Consider the following 24,338-nt stretch of genomic DNA (forward strand, 5'->3'; position numbering starts at 1 on the left):
ATCTGATCAGCCAATCATGTGGCAGCATCTCAATGCATAAAAGCTTGCAAACGTGATCAAGAGATTCAGTTGTTGTTCAGATGAAACATCAGAATGAGGAAGAAATGCAATCTAAGTGACTCTGACTGTGGAATGATTGTTGGTGCCTGACGAGGTGGTTTGAGTATCTCAGAAAATGATTTCCTGGGATTTTCACATGCAACAGTCTCTACAGCAGGGGCTTCCGACTTGGGGTCCATAGACCCTTTGGTTAATGGTAGGGGTCCAAGGCATAAAAAGGTTGGGAACCCTTGCTCTAGAGTTTACAGAGAAAGGGATGAGAAACAAAAAACACATCTAGTGAGCAGCAGTTCAGTGGGTGAAAACTCCAAATTAATAAGAGGTCAGAGGAGAACAGCCAGACTGGTTCAAGCTGAGAGGAAGGCAACAGTAACTCAAATAACCATGTTCGAACAGTGGTGTACAAAAGAGCATCCACAATACATCGAACTTTGAAGTGGGTGGGCTACAGCAGAAGACCACGAACATACACTCAGTGGCCACTTTACACAGTACCTCCTGTTCCTAATAAAGTGGCCATTGAGTATATAATAAATGATAGGTGGGAGTGAGCCACCTAGGGTGAGAGTAAACCCAAGGAATGTTTTGGTTGCCTAAAGATTGGCTACCTTGTTTCCTGAGAAGGATTAGAGTTCTATGGAAATATTTGCTTTCATTCACGGGTTTAAATAATGGAGCGTTCAGAGGAGGAAGGCTAATGTGACTCATTCGGTTTCAAACTACACCATAAATAACATTAAAATCTCTACTGTAAAAACATGCTTAAATACATATGTGGAATGTGAGCTATTCTCCCTGATCTTGCTGAAACAGCCCAAGGTGATTTTCTTTGAAATTACTTCACCATCTCAAGAGGAGGTGGCCTCTCCTCTATGAAATAGCATAGGCAGCATGCCACATCATGGAATTTGCTGTCCTGATACAACACATTTACACACAAGCAGGTAAATGATAGCTCTCAGCCAACAGTAAATAACAAGCCCTTGAAGTCCAGGTGCAATCTTCTATCCGGTAGAATGTGCTGTGTAGCTTTTTTTTTCTACTCTTGCAGATTATGTACACAGACCCCATAGAATTGTATAACACAGCACATGATGTTATGTTGACCCTAAAACCTACTCCAACGCTTCCCTCCTACTCAGTCCTCCATTTTTTTCTTTCATCCACATGCCTACATAAAAGTGTCTAAAATCCCCCAATGTACCATCCCCTAGCATCACCTCAGCAGTGCATTCTACCTCATTACACTGCAAAATCTACCTCATTACACTTTCTTCCAACAATATTGGAGACAAATTTGTAACTTTATAGCCTCATAATTAGTTACAATATCGGCCACTTTACACGCTCAACAAATGTAGTCTATATAGTTTATACAGCTCTTCAGCCTTTACCTTCTATATTAAAATGAACTAAGAGTATTTTACTGTTGGTGCAAGGCCATTATAGTACATTCAGTTAGCAAGTTTCCTGTGGCTGAGGGGAATTCCAAAATAAACTCCAGTAATGCTGATGACGGGGAAGATACAGCTTTAAAATGGCTAATTCCAGTTAAGTTTTTTTAAAAATCAAGATTACTTTGGAATTGTCAACTTGAGAATCACCTATTGAGCACCTGTACTACCTTTGTGCCGCTTTGACTGATAACATTAAAAGGTAACATGGTAACGTAAGTGTATACAATAACAAACTGCTGGATGGATACGTGAGTAGAAAAGGTTTCAAGGGATAGTGGCCAAATGCAGACAAATGAGACTGGCTTAGATAGGCACATTGACCAACATGAGCAAGTTTTCAAGGTATATTACTCTATAATTTCCTTCTTTAAGCTTCATTGTAGGGTGGGAGGTACAATACAGTAGAAGGTTGCTCACTGACTACCTTTAATTCCTTCTATTTGGTATCATGCCAGGTTATTATGGGTCCAAATCACAACCTCACAAGGGAATGCCACCATCTCTTTCACTTCTTTTCCTTTAGTTACCAAATGTACATCCTGTGGAAGGGCCAACATTTAAATGCACTTCCATAACTTTCCTCTAGGAGATGGGGAATTGCTTTCTTGAAGCTAAGTAGTATATGAAGCAAAAATTCCTCCTGGAGCCACAATGAAACATTGAAGGAATGTTGATATACTTTAAAGTCAGACTTCAGACATACTTGAAGAGATTTGGTGCATCTGCATGTCCTTCATAAATCACATTTAGATGAATCTACAAATAAAGTCTATCTTTTAAAAAAAACCTAAAATTCCCAAAACTCTAAGATGAATGGTCAGTGATATTGAGTTCTCCTCAGCACCATGCCAGCTACCTTAATTATGTTGGTAAATTTACTAAATATTTTTGTGATTTGTCCTCTGCCTTCCATCAGCCAGTATAGCGGCCAGAACCTGGTTCTAAATCTTATTTACAACAGGATCTATGAATCATTGTAAGGAACAGGGTTCAGTTAATTATCACTCTTCCCACAGCTCTCTACAACACAGCTCTCTACAACACCTATTTAATTAGTCATGTCAAAAAGTGCAACTCTTCAACTGGCCACTGGTTTTCAAATGCAGACTAGGAATGATGGCTTTCTGAACACAAACAGTACTTTGAAATGCTGGTCATTGGTTAGAGTCAACTCCAAACCAACAAAGTATGAGGAAAGTCTGATGTCTGAAAACAAAAAACATTTCTGTAGACTATTTAACAAAACATGCAGTTGTATACCATGAGTATCACTGAGTGCAAGATCCCACCAAATCCAAATTAAGTTCATCCATTTAAACCTTCGGATGCAGGAAGTAGCTAGCCATGGCAAGAGTCCTTGATGTTCACACTTCCAAGTGACAGAATTTCCCAAAACTTTAACACAAATAAACAACCCTAAAAATATCAAAAATAATTATTTGCCCAAGCTGTAGATTACTGAACATTATAATTGATGATCTGAAGATGCTAATCGTGTATGTAATTCAATGCAACACACACAAAATGCTGGAGGAACTCAGGACGTCAAGCAACATCTATGAAAATGAATAAACAAGTTGATGTTTCAGGCTGAGATCCTTCATCAGGACTGGAAAGGAAGGAGGGAAAAAAGCCAGAATAAGAAGGTGCGAGGCGGAAAAGGAGTACAAACTAGAAGGTGATAGGTGAAGCCAAGCATGTGGGGGAGAGGGGATGAAGTAATAATTTGGGAGGTGATAGGTGGAAAAGGGAAAGGGCTGAAGAAGGAATCTGATAGGAGAGTGCACCATTAGAGAAAGCGAAGGAGGAGTGGCACCAAGGGGAAGCTGACAGGCAGGTGAGGAAAAGAGGGAGGCCAGAATAGAAAGAGGAAGGGGGAGGAAAAGAATTACTGCAAGGAGAACTTGATGCTTATGCCATCTGATTGGAGGCTACCGAGATGGAATACAAAGGTGTTGCTTCTCCACCCTGAGAGTGGGCTCATCATGGCAGAAGATGAGGCCAGGGACCAACATGCTGGAATGGGAATAGGAATTAGAGAATTAAAATGGTTGGACACTGGGACATTCAGCATTTTGCGGATGGAGCACCTGACGAAGTGGTCCTCAAATTTACATCAGGTCTCATCAAAATAGAGGGGCTGCATTGGGAGCACTGAATATAGTAGGCAAGTCCAATATATTTGCTGGTGAAATACTGCCTCATGAATGGAAGTGAGGGAGGAGATAAATAGGCAAGTGCAGCATTTCTGTTACTTTCAGGGATACCTGCTAGGAGGGAGATTAGTGGAGAGGAATAAATGGACAAGATCATTTGATTTTGTCATTAAAAAAAAATAAATTGGATAGATATATGGACAGGAAAGGAATGGAGGGTTATGGGCTGAGTGCAGGTCTGTGGGACTAGGTGAGAGTAAACGTTTGGCACCGACTAGAAGGGCAGAGATAGCCTGTTTCCATGCTGTAATTGTTATATGGTTATAAGGAAGTCACAGAGGAAGTGATCTCTACAGGAAGTGGAGAGTGGGGTGGGGGGGTGTAATGATATGTAATGTCATCTACCTGCTGAACAGTGTCTACGTCCACCTGGACAAGCCAGCGAGCACGGTGAGGGTCACGTTTTTTGACTTCTCCAGTGCGTTCAACACCATCTGCCCTGCTCTGCTGGATGAGAAGCTGACAGTGATGCAGGTGGATGCTTCCCTGGTGTCATGGATTATTGATTACCTGACTGGCAGACCACAATATGTGCGCTTGAAACACTGTGTGTCAGACAGAGTGGTCAGCAGCACTGGGGCTCCACAGGGGACTGTCCTGTCTCCATTTCTCTTCACCATTAACACCTCGGACTTCAACTACTGCACAGAATCTTGCCATCTTCATAAGTTTTCTGATGACTCTGCCATAGTTGGATGCATCAGCAAGGGAGATGAGACGGAGTACAGGGCTATGGTGGGAAACTCTGTCACATGGTGTGAGCAGAATCATCTGCAGCTTAATGTGAAAAAGACTAAGGAGCTGGTGGTGGACCTGAGGAGGGCTAAGGAACTGGTGACCCCTGTTTCCATCCAAGGGGTCAGTATGGACATAGTGGAGGATTACAAATACCTGGGGATACGAATTGACAATAAACTGGACTGGTCAAAGAACACTGAGGCCGTCTACAAGAAGGGTCAGAGCCGTCTCTACTTCCCGAGAAGACTGAGGTCCTTTAATGTCTGCCGGACGATGCTGAGGATGTTCTACGAGTCTGTGGTGGCCAGTGCTATCAGTGCTGAGGGTAGCAGACACCAACAGAATCAACAAACTCATTCCTAAGGCCAGTGATGTTGTGGAGGTGGAACTGGACTCTCTGACAGTGGTGTTTGAAAAGAGGATGCTGTCCAAGTTGCATGCCATCTTGGACAATGTCTCCCATCCACTCCATAATGTACTGGTTAGGCACAGGAGTACATTCAGCCAGAGACTCATTCCACCAAGATGCAACACTGAGCGTCTTAGGAAGTCATTCCTGCCTGTGGCCATCAAACTTTACAACTCCTCCATTGGAGTGTCAGACACCCTGAGCCAATAGGCTGGTCCTGGACTAATTTCCACGGCATTATTTACTTATTTATGGTTTTATATTGCTATATTTCTACACTATTCTTGGTAGGTGCGACTGTAACGAAACCCAATTTCCCTTGGGATCAATAAAGTATGTCTGTCTGTGGGATATGTTTGGTGATAGGATACCATTGAAGATGGCAGACGTTGTGGAAAATGTGTTGGATGCAAAGGCTCCTGGGGTGGTAGAAGAAGACAAGAGGAACTCTATCCCTGTTAAGGCAATAGTAAGATGAGGTATGCCAGGAATGTCTGGGAAATGGAGGAGATTTGGGTGAGCCAGCATCTGTAGTAGGGGAAGGGAATCCCTGTTTTGAAGGAGGAGATCTGTTAAGGAAAGCCTCATCCTGGGAACAGAGGTGGCAGAGACAAAGGACACAAGAAAAGGAAATAGCATTTTTACAGGAGTCCAGAGAGGGGGTGTGGTCATGATTGCCGTGGGGATCAGTAGGTTTATAAACGATATTGGTTGACAGTTTGTCTCCAAAGATGGCGACAGAGTGATTGAGAAAGTGGAGATATGTCATAAATGGATCAAGTGAATTTAAGGGCAGGGTTGAAGTTGGAGGCAAAGTTGATGGAAATGACGAACTCAGCATGGGTGCATAAAGCAGCACCAATTCAGTCGTCCATGAGTTGGGGAGCTTTACTAGGGAAGGCTTGGAACAGGGACTGTTCTATGTAGTCAGCATATCTAATTAATATCACAATCTGTTCAAATTACATTTCACAGGGAAAACCCAAACACATCCTTAGAAGTATTTAAATTAGCACTCATAAACAATGGGTAAAACCCTAGAAGATGGGCAAGTTAAGAAAAAAATCTCCAGTTCATGATTTTTCTCCTTTTATTTCCCACAAGACATGTCCTAGAATACTGTGAAATGTGCTTTGCTGCATGTCAGCAATTTTGCTTTCTGCATATTTCTAACAGTAAAAAAACTTTCCTGAAGCTCAAAAAAAAACAGATGAGCACAAGGAATCTGGATTTTGTCCAAGTTTAAAGTGGTAATTATTCACTTTATTTCTCTCTCCACAGATACCACCTGATCTGCCAAGTAGTTTTTATTTGAAATTTTTAGCAACTGCATTCCTCACTTCATTTGATATTTACAGAGATTGGACAGTCAAATTAATCATCTGGGGCAAAAGGATCTAAGAGTCAGGAAAGAATGTCAGTTACTGTAATTGTAGTTCTACAAAGTCTAATAAAAGAAACAGGCCAGAACTTTATAAGATCACCTGCAACACGTTATGTAACAAAATATAGTTATTGCTGAAATGTAGAACACTATTGCCACATGTACAAAGCAAGGTCCCATGAACCGCACATCTGGAAATCCAGAGCACACATACAAAACGCAGCAACTCAGCAGGTTAGGTAGTACCTATGGAAAGAGTAAACAGTCGGGCCCTGACCCTTCATTAGGACTGGAAATGAAGGAGAAAGAAGTCTTAATACCCTTGCCAAGATAAGATTAGGGGTCTGGAGTACAAGGAGGAAATGTGAAGATGGGGAGAGATGTAAGAATAGGAAATCATCTCAAATTTATTCTTTATTTCTGCTCCATTTCAAAGTAGTAGTTTTCAAATTCATGCACATGACTGCATAATGAAAGTGTCAAATTCCCACAGCCAACCTGTAATCACTCCCAGAAGTCTATGACATCCAACCAAAGAAAACCTGAAGAATCGTCACAATAAGCATTACTGGCTAACAAACAAATATGATAAAATATCAAATATATAGAGAAAAAAGTAACAAAATAAAACCATGAGTCCAGTAGAAACCTGATGATTTTCAGATCCTTTCAGAACAGTCATGAAGCTGCTACATAGCTGCATTAACACAGGGATCAAACCTGAAATCTAGTTTGTGCAGAGTTCTCCCTGTAACTGTATAGCTACATCTGAGTGCTCTGGTTTTCTCCTAAAAATGTGTGGGTTCGTAGGTTGCTTAACTATTGTAAACTGCACCTAGTGCTAAGATGAATGGTAGAATCTTTTGGGGAGTTACTGGGAGAATCGAATGCCATTAGAGTACGAATGGTATAAATGGATATTTGATGGTTGACACTGACTTAATGACTGCTTTGGGATCATCATGTTCCAATTTCTCAATGGATGGAACTCACGCTTGTCAGAAGGCTTTGGGTCACAACTACAGTATAGCAACTTGAGCACAAAGATCCAAGTTGACAATCCATTTCAGTGCTGAAGGGGTGCTGTCTTTCAGATCTATTGTCAAATAGAGGGTCCAACTGCCCTCTCAGATGGACTTAGAATTCATCATGTGATGATTTGAGTTACAGTAGGATAGTCATGTAGACTTGCCCTGGCCAATAATTCATTCTCACCCAGCATCAAAATTGATTAGGTAGTATCATTTCAAGGAAGTTACTATGTGATAAGAGGCTACTGCATTCTTGAAGTGTTTGAGGATAAAAGGGACATATAAAGCTATGTATTGTACATACATTTTGTGTGTGTGTGTGTGTGTGTGTGTGTGTGTATACAGAATATACAGAATATATACACACACACACACACACACACACAAGATATGTACATTTAATCAGTCTATGTATAAAAGCTAATCTAATGTATTTCTGGATCCAGAGTAACAATTACTCATTCTCCTTTACCTATGTATACTGATGAATGACAAAGGACAATCTTGAAGCTACCTCTCTTTCATTCTGTGTAATTTGCACTTGTATTTAATCAGAGGATTGCATTTTGTAGGGAAGTGCTGCAATCCACTCCTCGCTTAATCTTTCTTGATAGTTTCGTACTCCCAATTGTATTAACATTCTTGCACTCTTTTCGGTCCTACAGTGTTTTGTTTAAACCCAGAATGGCACAAATCTTTCCAAGTGTGATCTGGAGTTGTAGATAAAGTTGTCTTCTCTACTATACTTAAATTTATATTGAGCAGACCTCATCCAAGTTACTTAGACTGAATGTCACTGAAGTTTCATTCTGAAAACACACTAATGGTCTTTCCCTGAGGCATTCAACCCCAGCAAATAACTTTACAAAGTCTTTACTACAATATTAGTGACCAAAGTAATTCAAATAACTAATTGTAAATACGCTGGTATTAATAAACCTAAACAGTGAAAAACACTGCCTTAGAAAAAATAAGAATTTTGGCCCCTCACTACACTGTACTAAGAACCAACAATGTTGAGCTTAAGATTGCACATTGTAGGGGGCAATATTACAGCAAGAAGTCTTGTTAATTTCATAACAATGTACTGATATTGACATTCAGCTACAATAAATAAATCCGTAACCCAAATCAGGTACTTACATTGGAAAATATCATATGTTAGAGAGTAAGCCAAGTTGCAACGGATGATACGAGTGCTCAGAAATGTATGACTTACACAGACACAGTTTACACATCTTCATTGCCATCTCACAAGTGACACCGTGAACAAAAATTTGGAAATATTTGTTTGGAAAAATATTCTCTGGGTTTACTTAAAGTTAGAAACTTAACAATGTATAACAATTTTTGCTTCCTTGTATTGATTTAAGTCTCATCCGATATGAGCATTTACCATCTCTCATTTAAAATCCTAATGCTAATGTGCTGCATGAGTTTTACTATTTGGGGATTTCAGGAAATGGATAATTGAGTCTTCCATCATTTAGTAAATGTTAGTACAAAATCTCAATAGAAGGCACTGAGGGGTTGGTCAAAATAAAAACCCATCATAAACAGCAGGGCAATGAAGCTGCCCACACCTTCAACGTAGGTGGCAGTAGACCGTTCCCTTTGTCGATGCACTGTTCGAGAATACCTCGTAACTTACCCTTACCTTTTAGAGACTCTGTAAGTTGCAACTGTCAACTGGCCAGTCAGAGGGTCATGCACTGTGGCACGCTTCAGCTAAGAAAGAGAAAGGGCACATTTAATCCTGGAACAGCCAGATGACCACTCATTAGTGGAACTCTGGAAGCTTCCGATTGGTCAAGATGTGGGAAACTGAAGGACAAGAACTGTGCTTGGGGCTGCTTTCCAATTCATTGTTTAAAATTTGGACAGGTTCCACACCAAGATGAGGCCAGGAAGGATGAATGACCTGATTAAGCTGCTTGCATACACTAGAACCCACAGGCTCTGACAGCATTTGATTGACGTGTTGACAATTCAGCCTTGCTCTCAGTCGTCATCTTTTTACCTGTTTCATGCCGATTTCCAAACATGCCTGGTCTGAACAAGATGCAGCAGCTTTGTCGTGAAGAGGAGCGCCACAGCTCTCGCTTACCTTTTGCTTATTCTGTAATGAGCTGTCTCCAGCACTCCAGTTATTGGGTTAGAAATGGTGGCTCGTCTCAGCTGTGAAGCCAACCAATCAGAAAAAACAGATTATTACCAGCTTGACTGGATGTAAACCAGGACCAATCAGAATCCTTCCAGTGGGGGGAGAAAAACTAAGCCCATCACCCTGGAATGGTCATTCTTGGGTCCTCTCCCCACAGTCTTTGGCTTGTGTGCTGTTAACAGTAACAATCTTATCTTAATAAAGTTAAAATTCATAGATAGCCCATTTAAAGCATGGTTAACAATTTCAGATCACTTTCCAAACGTTAGTAACAACAGGATGAATTTTACAGTTTTACTATTAGTTTATCATAGAGGTCAATTATTTCCCAACAACACAAGAAGTGCTATTTTAAATGGGTGTGAAAGCAATGCAAATGAAGGTGACATTAAAATTTCTTCTTCCATTAAGTAATTTCAAGATTACTTTTATGTCTTTTAGTTGCACAAATTCAATTCCACAGTTTTAATTCAGTACTTAATTGCTCTTGACTCATAATATATAATCATATTTATTTAAGTATTTATTGTCACTAAATCAGCAATTTCATTAGGAAACATTTTAACTGCATGGATACTAATGGGAAGTTAGAAAATCTGTTTTCCATCAATGGCTGTAATAGATTTATTTTTTTTTAAATACTAATCACATATTTTTCAGGATCTGGCTTTTGTGGCAAGGCCTGCATTTAATGTCATCTTTAATTTCTCTCAAGGATGATATGGTGAGTCACCTTCTTAAACCATTGCCGTCCTTCTGGTTAAAAGGTACTCCCACATTATTCCATCAGTTACACAGGTTTCAAACACACTACCTCCATATTACGTCACGTGTGCCCAAAGCACCTCACTCAAAAATCCAATACCAAATGTTAATGTCTGACATTTAGTACAATCATAGAACAGTACAGCACCGAAACAGGCCCTTTGTCCCATCAAGTCCATGCCAAACTAATATCCTGCCCAGTCCCATTGACCTGCACCTGGACCGTAGCCCTCCATACCCCTCTTATCCATGTACCTATCCAAACTTCCCTTTAAGTGTTAAGATCAAATCTGCATCCCCCACTTTTTTTGGCAGCTCATTCCACATTCTCACCACCGTCTGAATGAAGAGGTTCCTCTTCATTTTCCCCTTAAACATTTCACCTCTCACCCTTAACCCACGACTCTAGTTATAGTCTCACCCAACCTCAGTGGAAAAAGCCTGCTTGCATTTACCCTGTCGACTTGTGTTGAACATTAGTGGGCTGAATTTTAGATGAGCTGAAAAAAAATGTTTCAATTGTCTGTTACAGTTAAGCACTAACAATATCTAAAATATCTTCTGAAAATCAAAAGCACATTCTCCTTATTATAGATGGTCCCACTTATAATGAAATGCTGAGCAAGAAGGCAGCCCAGTGATCTGTATCCAGGTCTTGATCTAAAGTTACTTTTATGCATTGTACGTATATGCATGAAAGTCTGCAACCAAGCTAATGTTACACTCTCAGATTTTCTCTGAAATGTGCCAAGCACTCAATTTAACCATTTCAAACAAGTTGACGGTTCCAAATGAAAGAGGTAACACAAAATATCTGTAACAGAGTTAGAACACTAAGACACACGAATACCTTGGATGATGTGACATCTTACCCTTGGCTTTGCTAACTCTTTCACTCTTTCAATTTCCTCATCAGATATGATATCAACGTAACGGACAATTCGAGGTTTGTCCCACTCGTCCTGCTGTTTCACTGGTTTCAGAATGTACACTGGATTCCTGCCTGCATCTGTGTAACGGCAAAAGAGTTTTCTCTGCCTTCGTGGAGTCTGCACAGGAATATACAAATGGGTACTTATATATAACTAAATCATGTATGAAATATCCCATCCACCCTGCTCACAGACTGCCTGTCCCACTCCTACCAAGGAGAAGGCTATGTAGCATCCATGCCAGGACCACTAGACTCAAAAGCAGCTACTTTCCCCAGGCTGTATGGCTGATCAACTCCTCCACCCACTAACCCACCCCTCCACACCCACAACCTTGACTTTATCATTTCCCATCAGAGTCACTTTACATACAGGGACTCCTGTACCTAGCGTCACTTTATGGACATATAATCTATATATACAAAGCTATCTAATGTATTTGTTTTTATTGGGTTCTTTATTATTGTTCCCTTTATCCTATTGTGTTGTTTTGTGCTGCATCGTATCCAGAGTGACAATTACTTCATTCTCCTTTGCGCTTGTGTAGCAGAAATGACATTAAGCAATTTTGAAAAGAATTCAAAATAAGACCAATTAACAGGCAGAAACTGAGAGATTATGCCAGCAGCCCACTGTAAAAAGACAATGATGAAGTGATTAATGAAAGATAGCAGGACTAATTTAGTGAGGGAAAGAGTGCTTTGCAATATATGGAAATAATTTGCATGCAAATCTACGAACAATTGAACAATCAATGCCATTCAGTGTCTTTGCCAAGAGGGACTGTTCTAAAGCAAGATAGTAATAAGTTTTTATGGAGACTACATTAGTTTAGTAACTGCTAAAAAAAATTGAAATATTGTTATATAGAAAGCAGATGTTACTAACAAACTGGAAGCCAGAGTTATCTTGGGTAGGAAAATACTGGATTTAGAACTTGCAAAGGAAACAGCAACCTAGCAACAATTTTCCACTAGCCAGAGAATCAATAATTTTTAAAAAAACACGAATTAATGACAGCTGGCTACAGCACAGAAGTGAAATGAGGGGAATTTTCTTTTCTTTAATAGTTTCTGAAAAGGGGGTGAGGAGCAGACTTGGTTGTAGTTGAAAGGCGAAAGAGTGAAGACAAACTCATTTTGGGAATACAAATATTTCTTCTTGTAACTTACAGTATTTTATGTAGTGCACTGTACTGCAGTCAGTAAGCAACAAATTTCACTATGTATGAAGTGATAATAAACCTGATTCTGAGGGTAAGCAAAAGAGGAAGTTTGAGTGTAACTAATAGATATCATGAGCCAAACAACTGTATTATGTCTGTCTGATTTCATAATTCTAAAATCAGTAATAACATTTAGCATGAAGTCATTTCACTGACCAATGTTACCTTAGTTAAATACAGAATTCCATTTTGTTTCTTTTATTAAGATCTCATTCCCCTCCACCCACTCCCACTGGCATGAGCAGCTTTGCTATTAATTCCTTGTCACTTTGTCAGCAGCCTATCGAATTAGAAAAAACAATACAGCAAAAAAAAACAAAAGCAGCAATGGAAAAACATGGTCAGTTTTTCCCCATTCTCACTTGACGACATTCAAAATTATACCATATATGTTGCACTTCAAAAATAATAAATAAAATAACAGATTTTCACAAGCTTGGGATGACCAAAAGTCTCAGGTACTAATGAAGTAACTCTTGAAACACAGTCACATGGCAGCCAACATGCAAGAGAGTAAGCATTTGCAAACAACAATCCGATAAATAGATCATTTGCTCTGGTGGTGATGTTGGCCAAGGAACAAATATTAGCTGTCACCACACAAACTCACGATTTTTTTTTGAGAACTGCTGTGAGCCATTTCACTTTTATGAATGACAGAACTGCTAGTCCCATTGATGTACTTAAATATATGTAGTGGGATTTCAAATCAGGTGACAGCAATTGATTTCTTGGATCTATCTCCTCACCTTATTCATTTTCTAAAATGTGACTTTAGTAGTAAAAGGCAAGTTATGAATCCCGAGCATCCAAAATTCCTCCTTGGTCAAATACTTTACCTACCAATTTGATACCTTCTCCTCGGCACAGCATTTCGTATTTCCGTCTCTCTGGCAGGTAATCCACTGGACGCCCTTTCTTGGTCTCCGAGATACTCCCTGCTTTGGATCCTTTAGACTCCTGGGATTCACCCAACTTCTTTTTCTGGTCAGCTATCATATATTCGAAATATCTCAAGTTTCCATTTGCTCGCTGGTGCTCTGGATCTACAACATCCAAGGTCAGTTTACAGATTTAATGGGCATCTTTTTTTTGTACTGACATTTCAATTTAAAAACAGAAGAATGTCCTCTACACATCCTTACCCAGTTTCAGCATCCTTTTTGTGAGCACCAATGCCTTGTCCGGGTCGCCCTGCTGATACACTGAATAGCTCAGATAGTCTAGTACGGTGATTTTGTCAATGGTGGATACCTCGCCAGCATCCAACTGCCTTAATGCCTGTTCCATCCACAGTTCAGTGTGGTAGTAATCTGCATCCGAGTAGGCTACTTTCCCCAGCTCGAAGCAGTCCTCCACTGACAGTGATGTTTTATGCTTCACACCTGGAGGGAAAAATGTCAGCAGAATCATGCCTTTGAATCTTGGTATTAAATTAACAGCATTTGCAATCTGTTCTCCAAATCAAATTTTAAATACTTGTTAAGTTTAAATCCCTCCATGACACAGTCATCCTTTCATTAGTCACTAACCTTTCTGGCACACTCTCCAGTGGAGTGCCATTCAAAGTCCCTTTAGCCCCCTACGTTATTCAGTTTTTTTCTGAATCTCACCACTTTAAGATACCAAGTAAAACCCAACACTTAAAGAAAGTGTAATACATACAAAATGCTGGAGGAACTCAGCAGGTCAAGGAACATCTGTGGAGAGGTACAAAGAGACGAAGTTTTGGACTGAGACCTTAATCTCAAGATTGTATAATTTATACATTCTTTGATAACAAATGTACTTTGAAATCTGTGATGAAGGGTCTCCGCTCAAAACATTCCTTGTTCTCATTGCTACCATGAGGAAGGGGCCTCAGAAGCTTGAAGGCACACACTGAACGATTCAGGAACAGCTTCTTCCTCTCTGCCACCTGATTTCTGAATGGATGATGAACCCATGAACACTCCCTCATTACTTTAAAAAAAAATCTTTCAAACAACAATCAGATATATATGAGAAAGAAGAGTAATTCACTTTTTTATATTATGTATTTGATTGCACTGCTGCAAAAATAACAAATTTCATAACGTATGCCAGTGATATTAAACCCAATTCTGATTCTTTGTTCCTCTCCGTGGATGTTGCCTGACCTGCTGAGTTCCTCCAGCATTTTGCATGTCCTACTCTGGACTTGGAGCATCTACAGAATCTCTTGTGTTTACTTAAAGAATGCTTTTGGTTTTCCTTTCTTTCCTCAATTCCTTTTAGGTAAATACTTTGGTTTGCTAGCTAAATTCATTCAGATTTCCATGACAAAGCTCAGGATTTCCTTTCTGTAAGGAAAGGACACTGAAACAACTGTTTTTCTCTCTGCAGATATCGATGCTTCGGTGTTAGGTGAACTCTAGTGCCTATTTCATCAGTTATTTGTATATTTTTTTCCTGTTTGCTAATATCTGAATACATTTCCCCATGATTTTCAAATATTTTTATCCTTAATCATTTGAAAAACTATGCTAGCACACAAAAAATTTATAGTCTTCTCCATCTCTCTATCACTAATCCTGTGATCCTGTGAAGAAAGCCTTTGGGCTATTTGACGATGTCTATCAAATAAAAACACTTACTTCTCTTGCCATCACCATGTGGAACAAAAATCCAGCCCATCTATGAACAACTTAATTATCAATACTGCTCTTCAGAGTCGGTCTGAATGTGTTCAAATCCAATCACAAACTGATGACAGAGTTTTAAAAACTCAAAAAAAGGTTATTAACCATAGTTTCTGAGTAACCAACTAATCATGATGCTTGGAAATAGCACTCTTAAATGTTTTATATCACCTTCTAGATCAATACACAACAACTGAACTGGAACTTCTGACTAGTTATTTGCCAGCTGGTTATGTGGGAGCCGCAGCTCCATTGAATGTCAAATTCTCTTCATTCCTTCAAACCCAAGAGTAGCCAAGAGTCAGGCTGAACAGATGGTCCTACATTGAACTGGTCTCATTAGCAATCATGTGAGGTCACATGATCAGCTCTCTTGTGCTGATGTTAACACTGTCATTGAAACATAATGGCTTTTCATCTTCACACAACATTATCTATCAGCTGATTTCAGGTGTGTCATTTTGTGTAATAATTGTCCAAATTCTTCTGCTACATTGCAGTGGGTCAGGGGAATGGACACGGGGGGCATTTATGAAGCAGTGTGTAAAATGGTTTCCACTTCCTGCCCCTTGGTACTTTCAATACTTCAAAGGGAGACAGACATGAGGCAGAAATAAAATTGAAAGGAAGGTTCCTTTTAATGTTGCAAATATTTTAACCAAAAATATTGCCTCTAATTTGAAAGAGATCTTCAATGAAAGGTGGCGAGCACAATATTTGAAAATTATATTGCCAGCAAAAAAGTATGCAAAAGTTTCTCTGCAAAAAAACCTCTGCCTGAAAAAGATTAGAATAGATAAGTCACTAGAGTTGGATAAGATATACTCCAGGTTGCTATGGGAAGCAAGGGTAAATGCTGGGACGTTGATAATGAAAATTGTATCTTCTCTGGCCACAGGATCGGAGGGTGTCAAAAGTTGTTCGGTTGTTCAAGAAAGGTAATCTTGGGAATTATAGACTTGTGAGGCTAATAATAGTAGAGGGAAACTAATGGAGAGGGTTCTCAGGAGCTTGTCAGGGATAGTCAACTCAGTTTTGTGAAGGTCAGGTCATACCCCACAAATCCAAATTAAGTTTTTTGAGTAGTGACGAAACAGACTGATGAAGGTAGAACAATACATGTAGTATATGGATTTTAGGAAGGTGTTTGATAAGGTTCCCTACAATAGGCTTGTCCAGAAGGTCATGAAGCATGGGATGCATGGAGACTTGGCTGCATGGATTCTGAATCAGCCTGCCCACAGAAGGAAGAACAGTAGTAGATGGAGCATACACTTCTTGGACATTCATGACTGGTGGTGTTCTGTAGGGACCTCCCTGGGACTCATAGCCTTTGTGATTTTTGTAAATGATTTGCAGGAGGAAGCAGAGGAGTTGGTTAGTAAGTTTGCAGATGACATGAAGGCTGGAGAAGTAGTGGCGTGTAGAAGGTTGCTGTAGGTTACAACAGAATATAGAATGGACAGGGAAGCAGAAGGAGAAATGTGAGGTGATATACTTTGGAAGTTATTTGAACTTGAAGGTAGAGTACAAGATCAATGGCAGGATTTTTCACAGTGTGGAGAAACAGAGGGATCCTGGAGTCCATGTCCATATCCCTCAAAGAAGCTGCACAGATTGATTTCCAGAGGGCGTCTGTTTAAGGTGAATGGAGGAATGTTTATGACGAAAGAAGGAATGTTTAAGGAAAATGTCAGAGGTAGAGAGGTTTTTTTTAAAAAAACAGAAAGAGTGGAAATGTACTGCCTGGGGTGGTGGTGGTGCCTGATACAATATGAGCATATATTAAAAAAAAACTTTTAGGTAGACACATGAATTTTTAAAAAAAATAGAGGTTGGCTGTGTAAGAGGGAAGGGTTAGATTGACTATCAAGTATATTTCGATATGTTATCAGAACATTATGGGCTGAAGTGACTGTACTGTGTTATACTGTTCTATCTCTTGGTTAATACTTTATTTCTCACAGTGGAGTGAGTCCCATGAAACATCAAACAGAAGCAAGAGGTTCTGTGCTGAGAGAGGAAATTGACATCCAGTTGCAGAAAGAATATCTGCTTACGTATTTTGTTACCCAAAGTAAATTTGACCATAATACTGCGAAATAAAGTTGACCATCTATGTCAGATTGATTTTCTGAAAACCAGCACTCCCAGAAAAGTGGACTGTTCTTGAAATTATCTACCTTTAGGTCTTAGATTTCATTTATTAAACATGTTTTCCATCCTTGCCCTCTGGTTTTCCAGTTAGATGGGAGGGGGAAAGCAAATATTCAGGAAGGTATGAGTGGGCAGAGGTGGCTCCCCAAAAAGGCACTGTGCTCTCCCAACTGCATTCCAACTTGATAACTTATAATGTACTTAATAAATAAAATACTCCAATAGTTTAAATAGAAGACAACTGTTCCATGCTTCATTTGGGAGTAAGCAATGTGAGTAACTGGGCAACACAGCTGCACAGTTTAATTGCCTTAAGTGCAGTAATTAGAGTTATTATAGCAAAAACAACCATAATATTGACACAGCAATGTGAGATGCTAATACAGCTTTCCTGACAGCTGAAAGAGACAGAAAGCATTACAGTAAATTGCTGATACAGAAAGAATTTTCTTTGGCATTATCCTACCTTGATCACAATACATCAATAAATTAACCTTGAATGATTTATGTAATTGTTTACTTTTAATGTCCCAATTGACTTATTTTGAAAGAGATATCAGGAGCATAGAGGGTGCTGTAGAGTTTTATGGATGATATTTGGAATTAATGGTTTCAGGTCAGATTTTTCTTTAAACTGGCTCCCTTCTTTAGGACTGAGAAGGCCATAATACCCTACTTTAGGACTGAGAAGGCCATAATATCACTAACAGAAAATTCAAAGCAAGAGTAACTAACCATTGGAATCTTAAATTAAATCAGGACACAATTTATTTTAGTTGGCTGATGCAGCATTAACAATCAAGGTAAAATTCCAAAGATTCATCATGCTTGAAGACATTTAAAATTTGATTTTTTTTAAATAATGAGTTTCCCATCCAATAAGCATCTATCACAACCAGTCATCAATAAAGAGGCATAGACTATGACTAGGAGATGACAGTTTCCAGCAATGCGGCAAGAGGCTCTCCTTCCTAGCAAGTGGATTGGCATCTTTACAAGGTTGACAATTCAACTTACGGTAAGGAAACTCACTGATCTAATTACTTACCAATTAACTACCAGCAATATCTTATGTTTTGCAATGAAACGCTATTCATTAGGTAACCAGAATATCTACCACAACTGCTTAAGTATAGTTTTATGCAGTCATTAATTTGACAGTATTTTAATTGGATCTAATTCAATCATCTTCACACACAGAATTGAACAACAGATGTTCCCTACTATAACTCTTAACAAATAAAGCAAAAGCACTTTGGTCCTATTGTTCCCCAAGCCAGTGGCACTATCAATTTACTGTACAAACTCCTCTGGAGGACCTACCAGGCAAGTTGCCTTGAGAGATGGTGTCTGCGTCTAGATTGTATGTGTCTTGGAGACGTATGAGGGCCTTGGCTGCTCCAGTCTGGTCTTCATCATTCGGGAAGTGCTGTCTCTGAATAGTGAGGTTAGAAATGAATCCTGCAAAGATACCAGAATCAGTGCATCAAATGCAAAGTTAAAGATCATGTTCAAACTTTCCAAAAGATGAAGTAGCTTCAACAACAAATGCTGTGCGTCAGTGAAGTGAAGCAGGATAGCTGTCCAACTATGCGGGGAATAAGCTTACTTGTTAAGACTTTCCATATTCCTTCACCCTCCAGTTCTAGCTTACACCAGCTGCTTTTCCAATCATGAAAAGACATTCTCTGTTGAGAACTTGCTTCACTTGACTGAGTCTACATGTAGCTTAGGTGCAAATTCCCTTATTCTTTGTTTCACATTTCCTCCCTTAAACTTAAACATACATCAGGTTTGTGAATCCTCACAAAGGACCACCTTCCTAGCTCCAGTGCCTTCTATTCTTGGATACTCTCGCTGGTGAAGCAGCCTGGGAAACCTCCAGAGGTGTTTTCAACTATGTGGCAGAAGTTCTATAAAAGGTGCTGCTCATCGTCTTCCACACGCCTGTTTGACCCAACAAAATTAATAGCCTTAATCAGCAGAGGGCTTCAAAAAGGTTTAACTTCTACTAAAGTACCATTGTAGGAAACATTTCATACTTAAAACATGGTTTTCACACAACTATCTGTGAAATGACAGAATCCTACATCTATTTCAAGTTATATTCCACTAAAGGTTACTAAAACAATTTAAGGTCTTGGGATTTTCCTTGGAGGCTACAAGAGAATTGCATGAAAACATTTTAATTTTACATGGAATCTCTATGCAGAATGGGTTATAATTCATATTTCCTATCCTGTGATGATAATATGAGGAGTTAAATAAAACTAAAAATGTTGGAAATACTCAAATCAGGCAAAATTAGGGAGAAAGGAACAGTAACTAAAATTTCAAATTGATGACTTTTCATCAGACTGGAGAAAAGTTAAAAATTAGACATTTTCAGCTGTAGAAATGAGAGCACAGACAGTGCAAAGGCAACGTCAGTGATAGGGTGAACATCAAGGGGCTGAATGATGGGAGGTTTAGTGGGGCTGAAAGATGGTGGTGTAAAGCAGAGAAATCAATGAAAATAGAAAGGAAAGGGGAAAAATATAGTTAAGTAGATAAAATCTTGCAGATGCCAGAAATTTGAGATAAAACAAAAAAGGTAGAATTAGTTAGTAAGTCAAGAACCACCTGTAGAGAGAAAATGGCTTTCCAGTCTGAGTATTTCCAGCTTTCTGTTTTATTTCAGATTTCCAAACTCAGCAAGAGTTTAGCATCTTTTAGTTCTAGCCTTTCTTTTTCCTTCTCTTTGCTGTCATTACTTCTTTGTTCTCATTAATTACCTTCTATTTATATCTCCTACAGACAGATCAGTGAAGATTAACATTCACCACAAACTCTCAGCATCTGCAACTTTCCCTGGGCATTGGCATCTCCACAGATATTTCCTTTGCACTCTCTACAACTTAAAGGTTTGACTTCCAACTTCGCAGCTCTGAGGAGAGCTCATCAATCTGAAATTGTACTGCTACTTGGAGTCAAAATGTCTGTAATCTTTACTATCAGCTATTACTTTTAATATGTCATTTCTAGCAGCATTAGGTGTATTTTTGGTTACTATAAACTACAAGAAATAAGATCATAATTACTATTATTAATTTAAGAAAAATGAAGCATTTTCTGACTACATTGGATGATTCATCCAATTTCCACATAGGGCTACATGGTTCACAATTTTAATTCTTTCGCTAATATGATGCCAGCTCATTGTGGACGCAAGAACCTTACAGACTAAGTTATAAATCAAAATTAAACCACATTGGATTTAGACTTATTCATCTGAAATTAATCATGTTTACATTCACAGAAGGCAGTAATCTTTAGATAGGGAAGGTTGGAACATAATGCTAACTATATTTAGCAGCCAAGATTGCTCAACGCCTGCCAATCTAAATTTCTTTTCTTTTAAATGACATCACTTTCAAAGCTCAAAAACAAAAAATGAGTGCTCAGATACATTTGATTAACAAATTAGAGCAAAATGATCAGACATTAAGTTAAGTTTTCTTTTGTAAAGCATACTACGAGGGGTGATTGATAAGTTTGTGGCCCAAGGTAGGAGGAGTCGATTTTAGAAAACCTAGCACATTTATTTTTCAACATAGTCCCCTCCTACATTTACACTCTTTAGTCCAGTGGTTGTGGAGCATATGGATCTTAGACCTCCAGAAAGTGTCCACGAATGGGTGATTGATAAATTGGTGGCCTAAGGTAGAAGGAGATGAGTTATTAACTTCAAACTTTCTGCATAATCATTCAAAGAGTTGACCTGCATGTGCATGTAATGAGACCTGTATAACTCATCTCCTTCTACCTTAGGCCACAAACTTATCAATCTCCCATCTGTGGACACTTTCCAAAGGACCAAGATCTGTATACTCCAACACTGCTGGAATAAGTGCGTAAATGTAGGAGGGGACTATGCTGAATAATAAATGTGCTAGGTTTTCTAAAATCGACTCCTCCTACCTTCTGCCACAAACTTATCAATCACCCTTCGTATTTCTTCATGCTAGACTCTTGATCCAGTTTACTGTATGAACAGCTTTTGCTGTGTAACCTCTTCATCTGCCAAATTAAGTAGTTTATTGAGAAGTCCAAGATAGTAAAAAAAAATTGTTGGCTACTGCACAGCTGAGTTTGGACTGCTCCGCCCACACTTAGAGACTCCAGTTTTAGGAATAACTACTTCAATATGAAATCCAGGAGTTTAACTGGAAATTTTTTTACTGGATGAAGTGCAGATGTGAACTTGAAGAGGGAAATGATGGCATATCACAGCCAGAAACACAAACAGGCTGCAACTTCCTTAAAAGTTTTTCTTTTGCACAGTATTTAGGATGAGTGCTTTTACAGAACCCAGTCAAGACTTGATTCAGGCAAATGGTAATCCTTCAAACGTAATCATAGAACACTAGAGTATAATAAAGGCTCTTTAGTCATTATGTTGTACCAGCCTATATTATAAATCTGCTCCATGATCAATCTAACCCGTCCCTCCTAACACAACTGATAATCTAACTTTTTCTTACATCCATGTACCTATTTATGTGGCCCTACTGTATCAGCTTCTACCACCACCCCCAGCAGGTGTTCCAGGCACCCACCACTCTGTGTAATAAATCTACTTTTGACATTTTTCCTAAACATCCCTCCACTCACATAAATGGATGTCCTCTGCCACTGGCCACTGCTGTCCACTCTATCTATGCCTCTCAATCTTATACATTTCTATCATCCTTCTTCACTCCAAGGAGAAAAGTCCTAACTTGCTCAACTTTCATTAAGCACCTCTCCTATCCCAACCACCCCAAGGTACATTTCCCCCTTTATGCCTGAGCAGTCCTACCCTCACTCTAGTCATTTCCTGTTCTTCATGTACACGTAGTTTCTCACATCGTCTAATCACCTCCCTGTCAATGGTTATACTAAAGATCAGGGAGTTGTGGTCACCACCTGTGAAATGTTCTTTGCCTAGTACTAAAATCATGATAAATAACTAAAATGAAACCCTGGATTCATTCCAGTCAGGAAATACTGACAGAACTTGGAGCTATTCATCACAAAATAAACCTTAAACAGCTTGGATAGTTTTGTTTGTAAGTACCTCTGAGCATTAAGCTTTCATCAATGAACTTTGCACTCATAAAGGAAACAAGTCCATCGATGGGCAAGTCAGTTACAATGATCACACGGCTATCGGAACTGCTGGCAAGTAAACGGCAATACATCAATCAAGAGTATGCATCTCCCTCCCCAACCAAAGTAACAAGCTACTCTTTTTTTTAAAAAAATCAAATAAAAATTTTCAAAGGAAACAGAAGGCAAACATCTGGCAATGAATGATACTGGATGCAACAGTGTTAATAGTCATGCTGTGATGTTGCAAGCTGCAACTGTTGGTGATCTTTCAATTATCAATGCCAGCGCCTCATGACGAGGGATCAAATATCTCCAAAAAAAAAACAAAAACAAAGAATATAATTTATTTAACCAGAAAGGAGTCTCCTCAGAATTCAGACCATTTTCAAAATGTTACTTACAAATGTCCTGAAAACAAAATACAGGGAGTTTAGGAAGGAAGCTGAGAAGCAGGACCTCAAGTGTGGTGACCTCAAGAGTGCTGCCTGTGCCATGTGGCAGTGAGGAAAGAAATAGAATGAGGTGGCAGATAAATGAGTGGCCTATGAGTTGGAGCAGGGGTCAAGGATTCAGATTTCTGGATAATTTGGGCCTCTTCTAGCATAGATGTGGCCTGTAAAAAAGGGACGGGTTGCGAGGGGGACCAGTATTCTTGCGGGCAGTTTATTAGAGCTGTTGGGAGTGGTTTAAACGAATATGACAGGGGGATGGGAATCAGCATGATAGAGCTGAGAATGAGCCAGCAGGTTTACAAATAGATGATGGGTGTAACATGAATGTAAGGAAGGACAAGCCAATGATTGGGTACAATTGCAGGATTGAAGGTGCTGTATTTAAATGCATGTAGCATTTGGAATAAGGTAGATGAACTCATGGTGCAATTAGAGATTAGTTGGTATGACATTGTGGTCATTGAGTCGTGGCAGAAAGAAGGCAGAATAGTCAGGAGTTTAACATGAAAGGATATACCTTGTATCAAAAGGACCTGCAGGAAGGCAGAAGCAGTGGTGTTTCTCTGTTGGTGAAAGATGGAATTACATCTTTAGAAAGAGGTGACACAGGGTCAGAGAATATTGAATCTTTGAGGGTGGAATTAAGAAACTGCAATGGTTAAATAGTAGCCAAAATGTGGGATTGAGATTGCAAAGGGAGCTGAAAGAGGCATGTAATAAGGATAATGTCACCATTGGAATGGGGACTTCAATAAGCAAGGGGATTGGGGAAATCAGATTGGTCTCGGATTGCAAGAGAGGTAATTTGTTGAATGCCTAATAGATGGCTTTTTAGAGCAGTTTGTGCTTGAGCCGATTCAGGGAAAGGTTATTTTAAGATTGGATGTTATGCAATAATCCAGATCTTAATAGGGAACTTAATGTAAAGGAACCCTTAGGAGGGTGTGATCATATGATGGAATTCATACTGCAACTTGAGAGGGTGTAACACATCATATGTATTAGCATCGCAATGAAATAAAGGGAATTACAGAGGCATGACAGAGGAGTTTTCCCAGGTGGATTGGAGGGGAATACTGGTGGGGTGACGGCAGAGCACAGATGGCTCAACCTTCTGGGAATAGCTCACAAGGCAGAGGATAGATATTTCTGACAGAAAAAGTTATTCTCAAATGGCAGGGGTTGACAACCAAGGCTGACAAGGGAAGTTAAGGACTGCATAAAAGCCAATGAAAAGGCATATAAGGTAGCAAAAGTGAGTGGGAAGTTGTGAGATTGGGAAGCTTTTAAAATCCAACAAAAGGCAACTAAAAAAGCTATAGGGAGGGAAAAGATGAAACATGAGGGCAAACTAGACTATAGCAGAATATTAGAAGTATTTGCAGTTATATAAGGACTAAAAGGGAAGTGAGAGTTGATGTTGGACCACTGGAAAATAGTGCCTGCGGTCCGTGAGTATCAGGGAGCAGGAGTGAGTGCCGTTGCTATTAAAAAGAAAAAAGTACCAGACAAACTCAAAGGTCTGAAGGTGGATAAGTCACCTGGACCACGTAGA

The 24,338-nt window shown here is 39.3% G+C and overlaps 1 protein-coding gene across 6 annotated transcripts in view; it reads right to left on the reverse strand.

Moving 5' to 3' along the window:
- p4ha1b (prolyl 4-hydroxylase, alpha polypeptide I b) overlaps positions 1 to 24,338 on the reverse strand; it is a 100,636-nt gene that overhangs the window by 26,971 nt on the left and 49,327 nt on the right. For 5 of the 6 annotated variants that reach the window (XM_059946496.1, XM_059946494.1, XM_059946495.1 and 2 more), the window contains 5 exons: positions 18,522 to 18,659; positions 13,527 to 13,766; positions 13,225 to 13,427; positions 11,097 to 11,273; positions 9,403 to 9,473 (listed from right to left, as the gene is read on the reverse strand). In XM_059946496.1, the coding sequence (XP_059802479.1) occupies positions 9,403 to 9,473; positions 11,097 to 11,273; positions 13,225 to 13,427; positions 13,527 to 13,766; positions 18,522 to 18,659 (829 nt within the window). Of the gene's footprint in view, positions 1 to 8,952; positions 9,024 to 9,402; positions 9,474 to 11,096; positions 11,274 to 13,224; positions 13,428 to 13,526; positions 13,767 to 18,521; positions 18,660 to 24,338 lie in introns of all 6 variants that reach the window. The other variant, XM_059946492.1, reaches the window with a different exon arrangement.

The sequence above is a fragment of the Hypanus sabinus genome, chromosome 21 (assembly GCF_030144855.1).
Source record: "Hypanus sabinus isolate sHypSab1 chromosome 21, sHypSab1.hap1, whole genome shotgun sequence".
In the NCBI taxonomy this organism is placed as follows: Eukaryota; Metazoa; Chordata; class Chondrichthyes; order Myliobatiformes; family Dasyatidae; genus Hypanus; species Hypanus sabinus.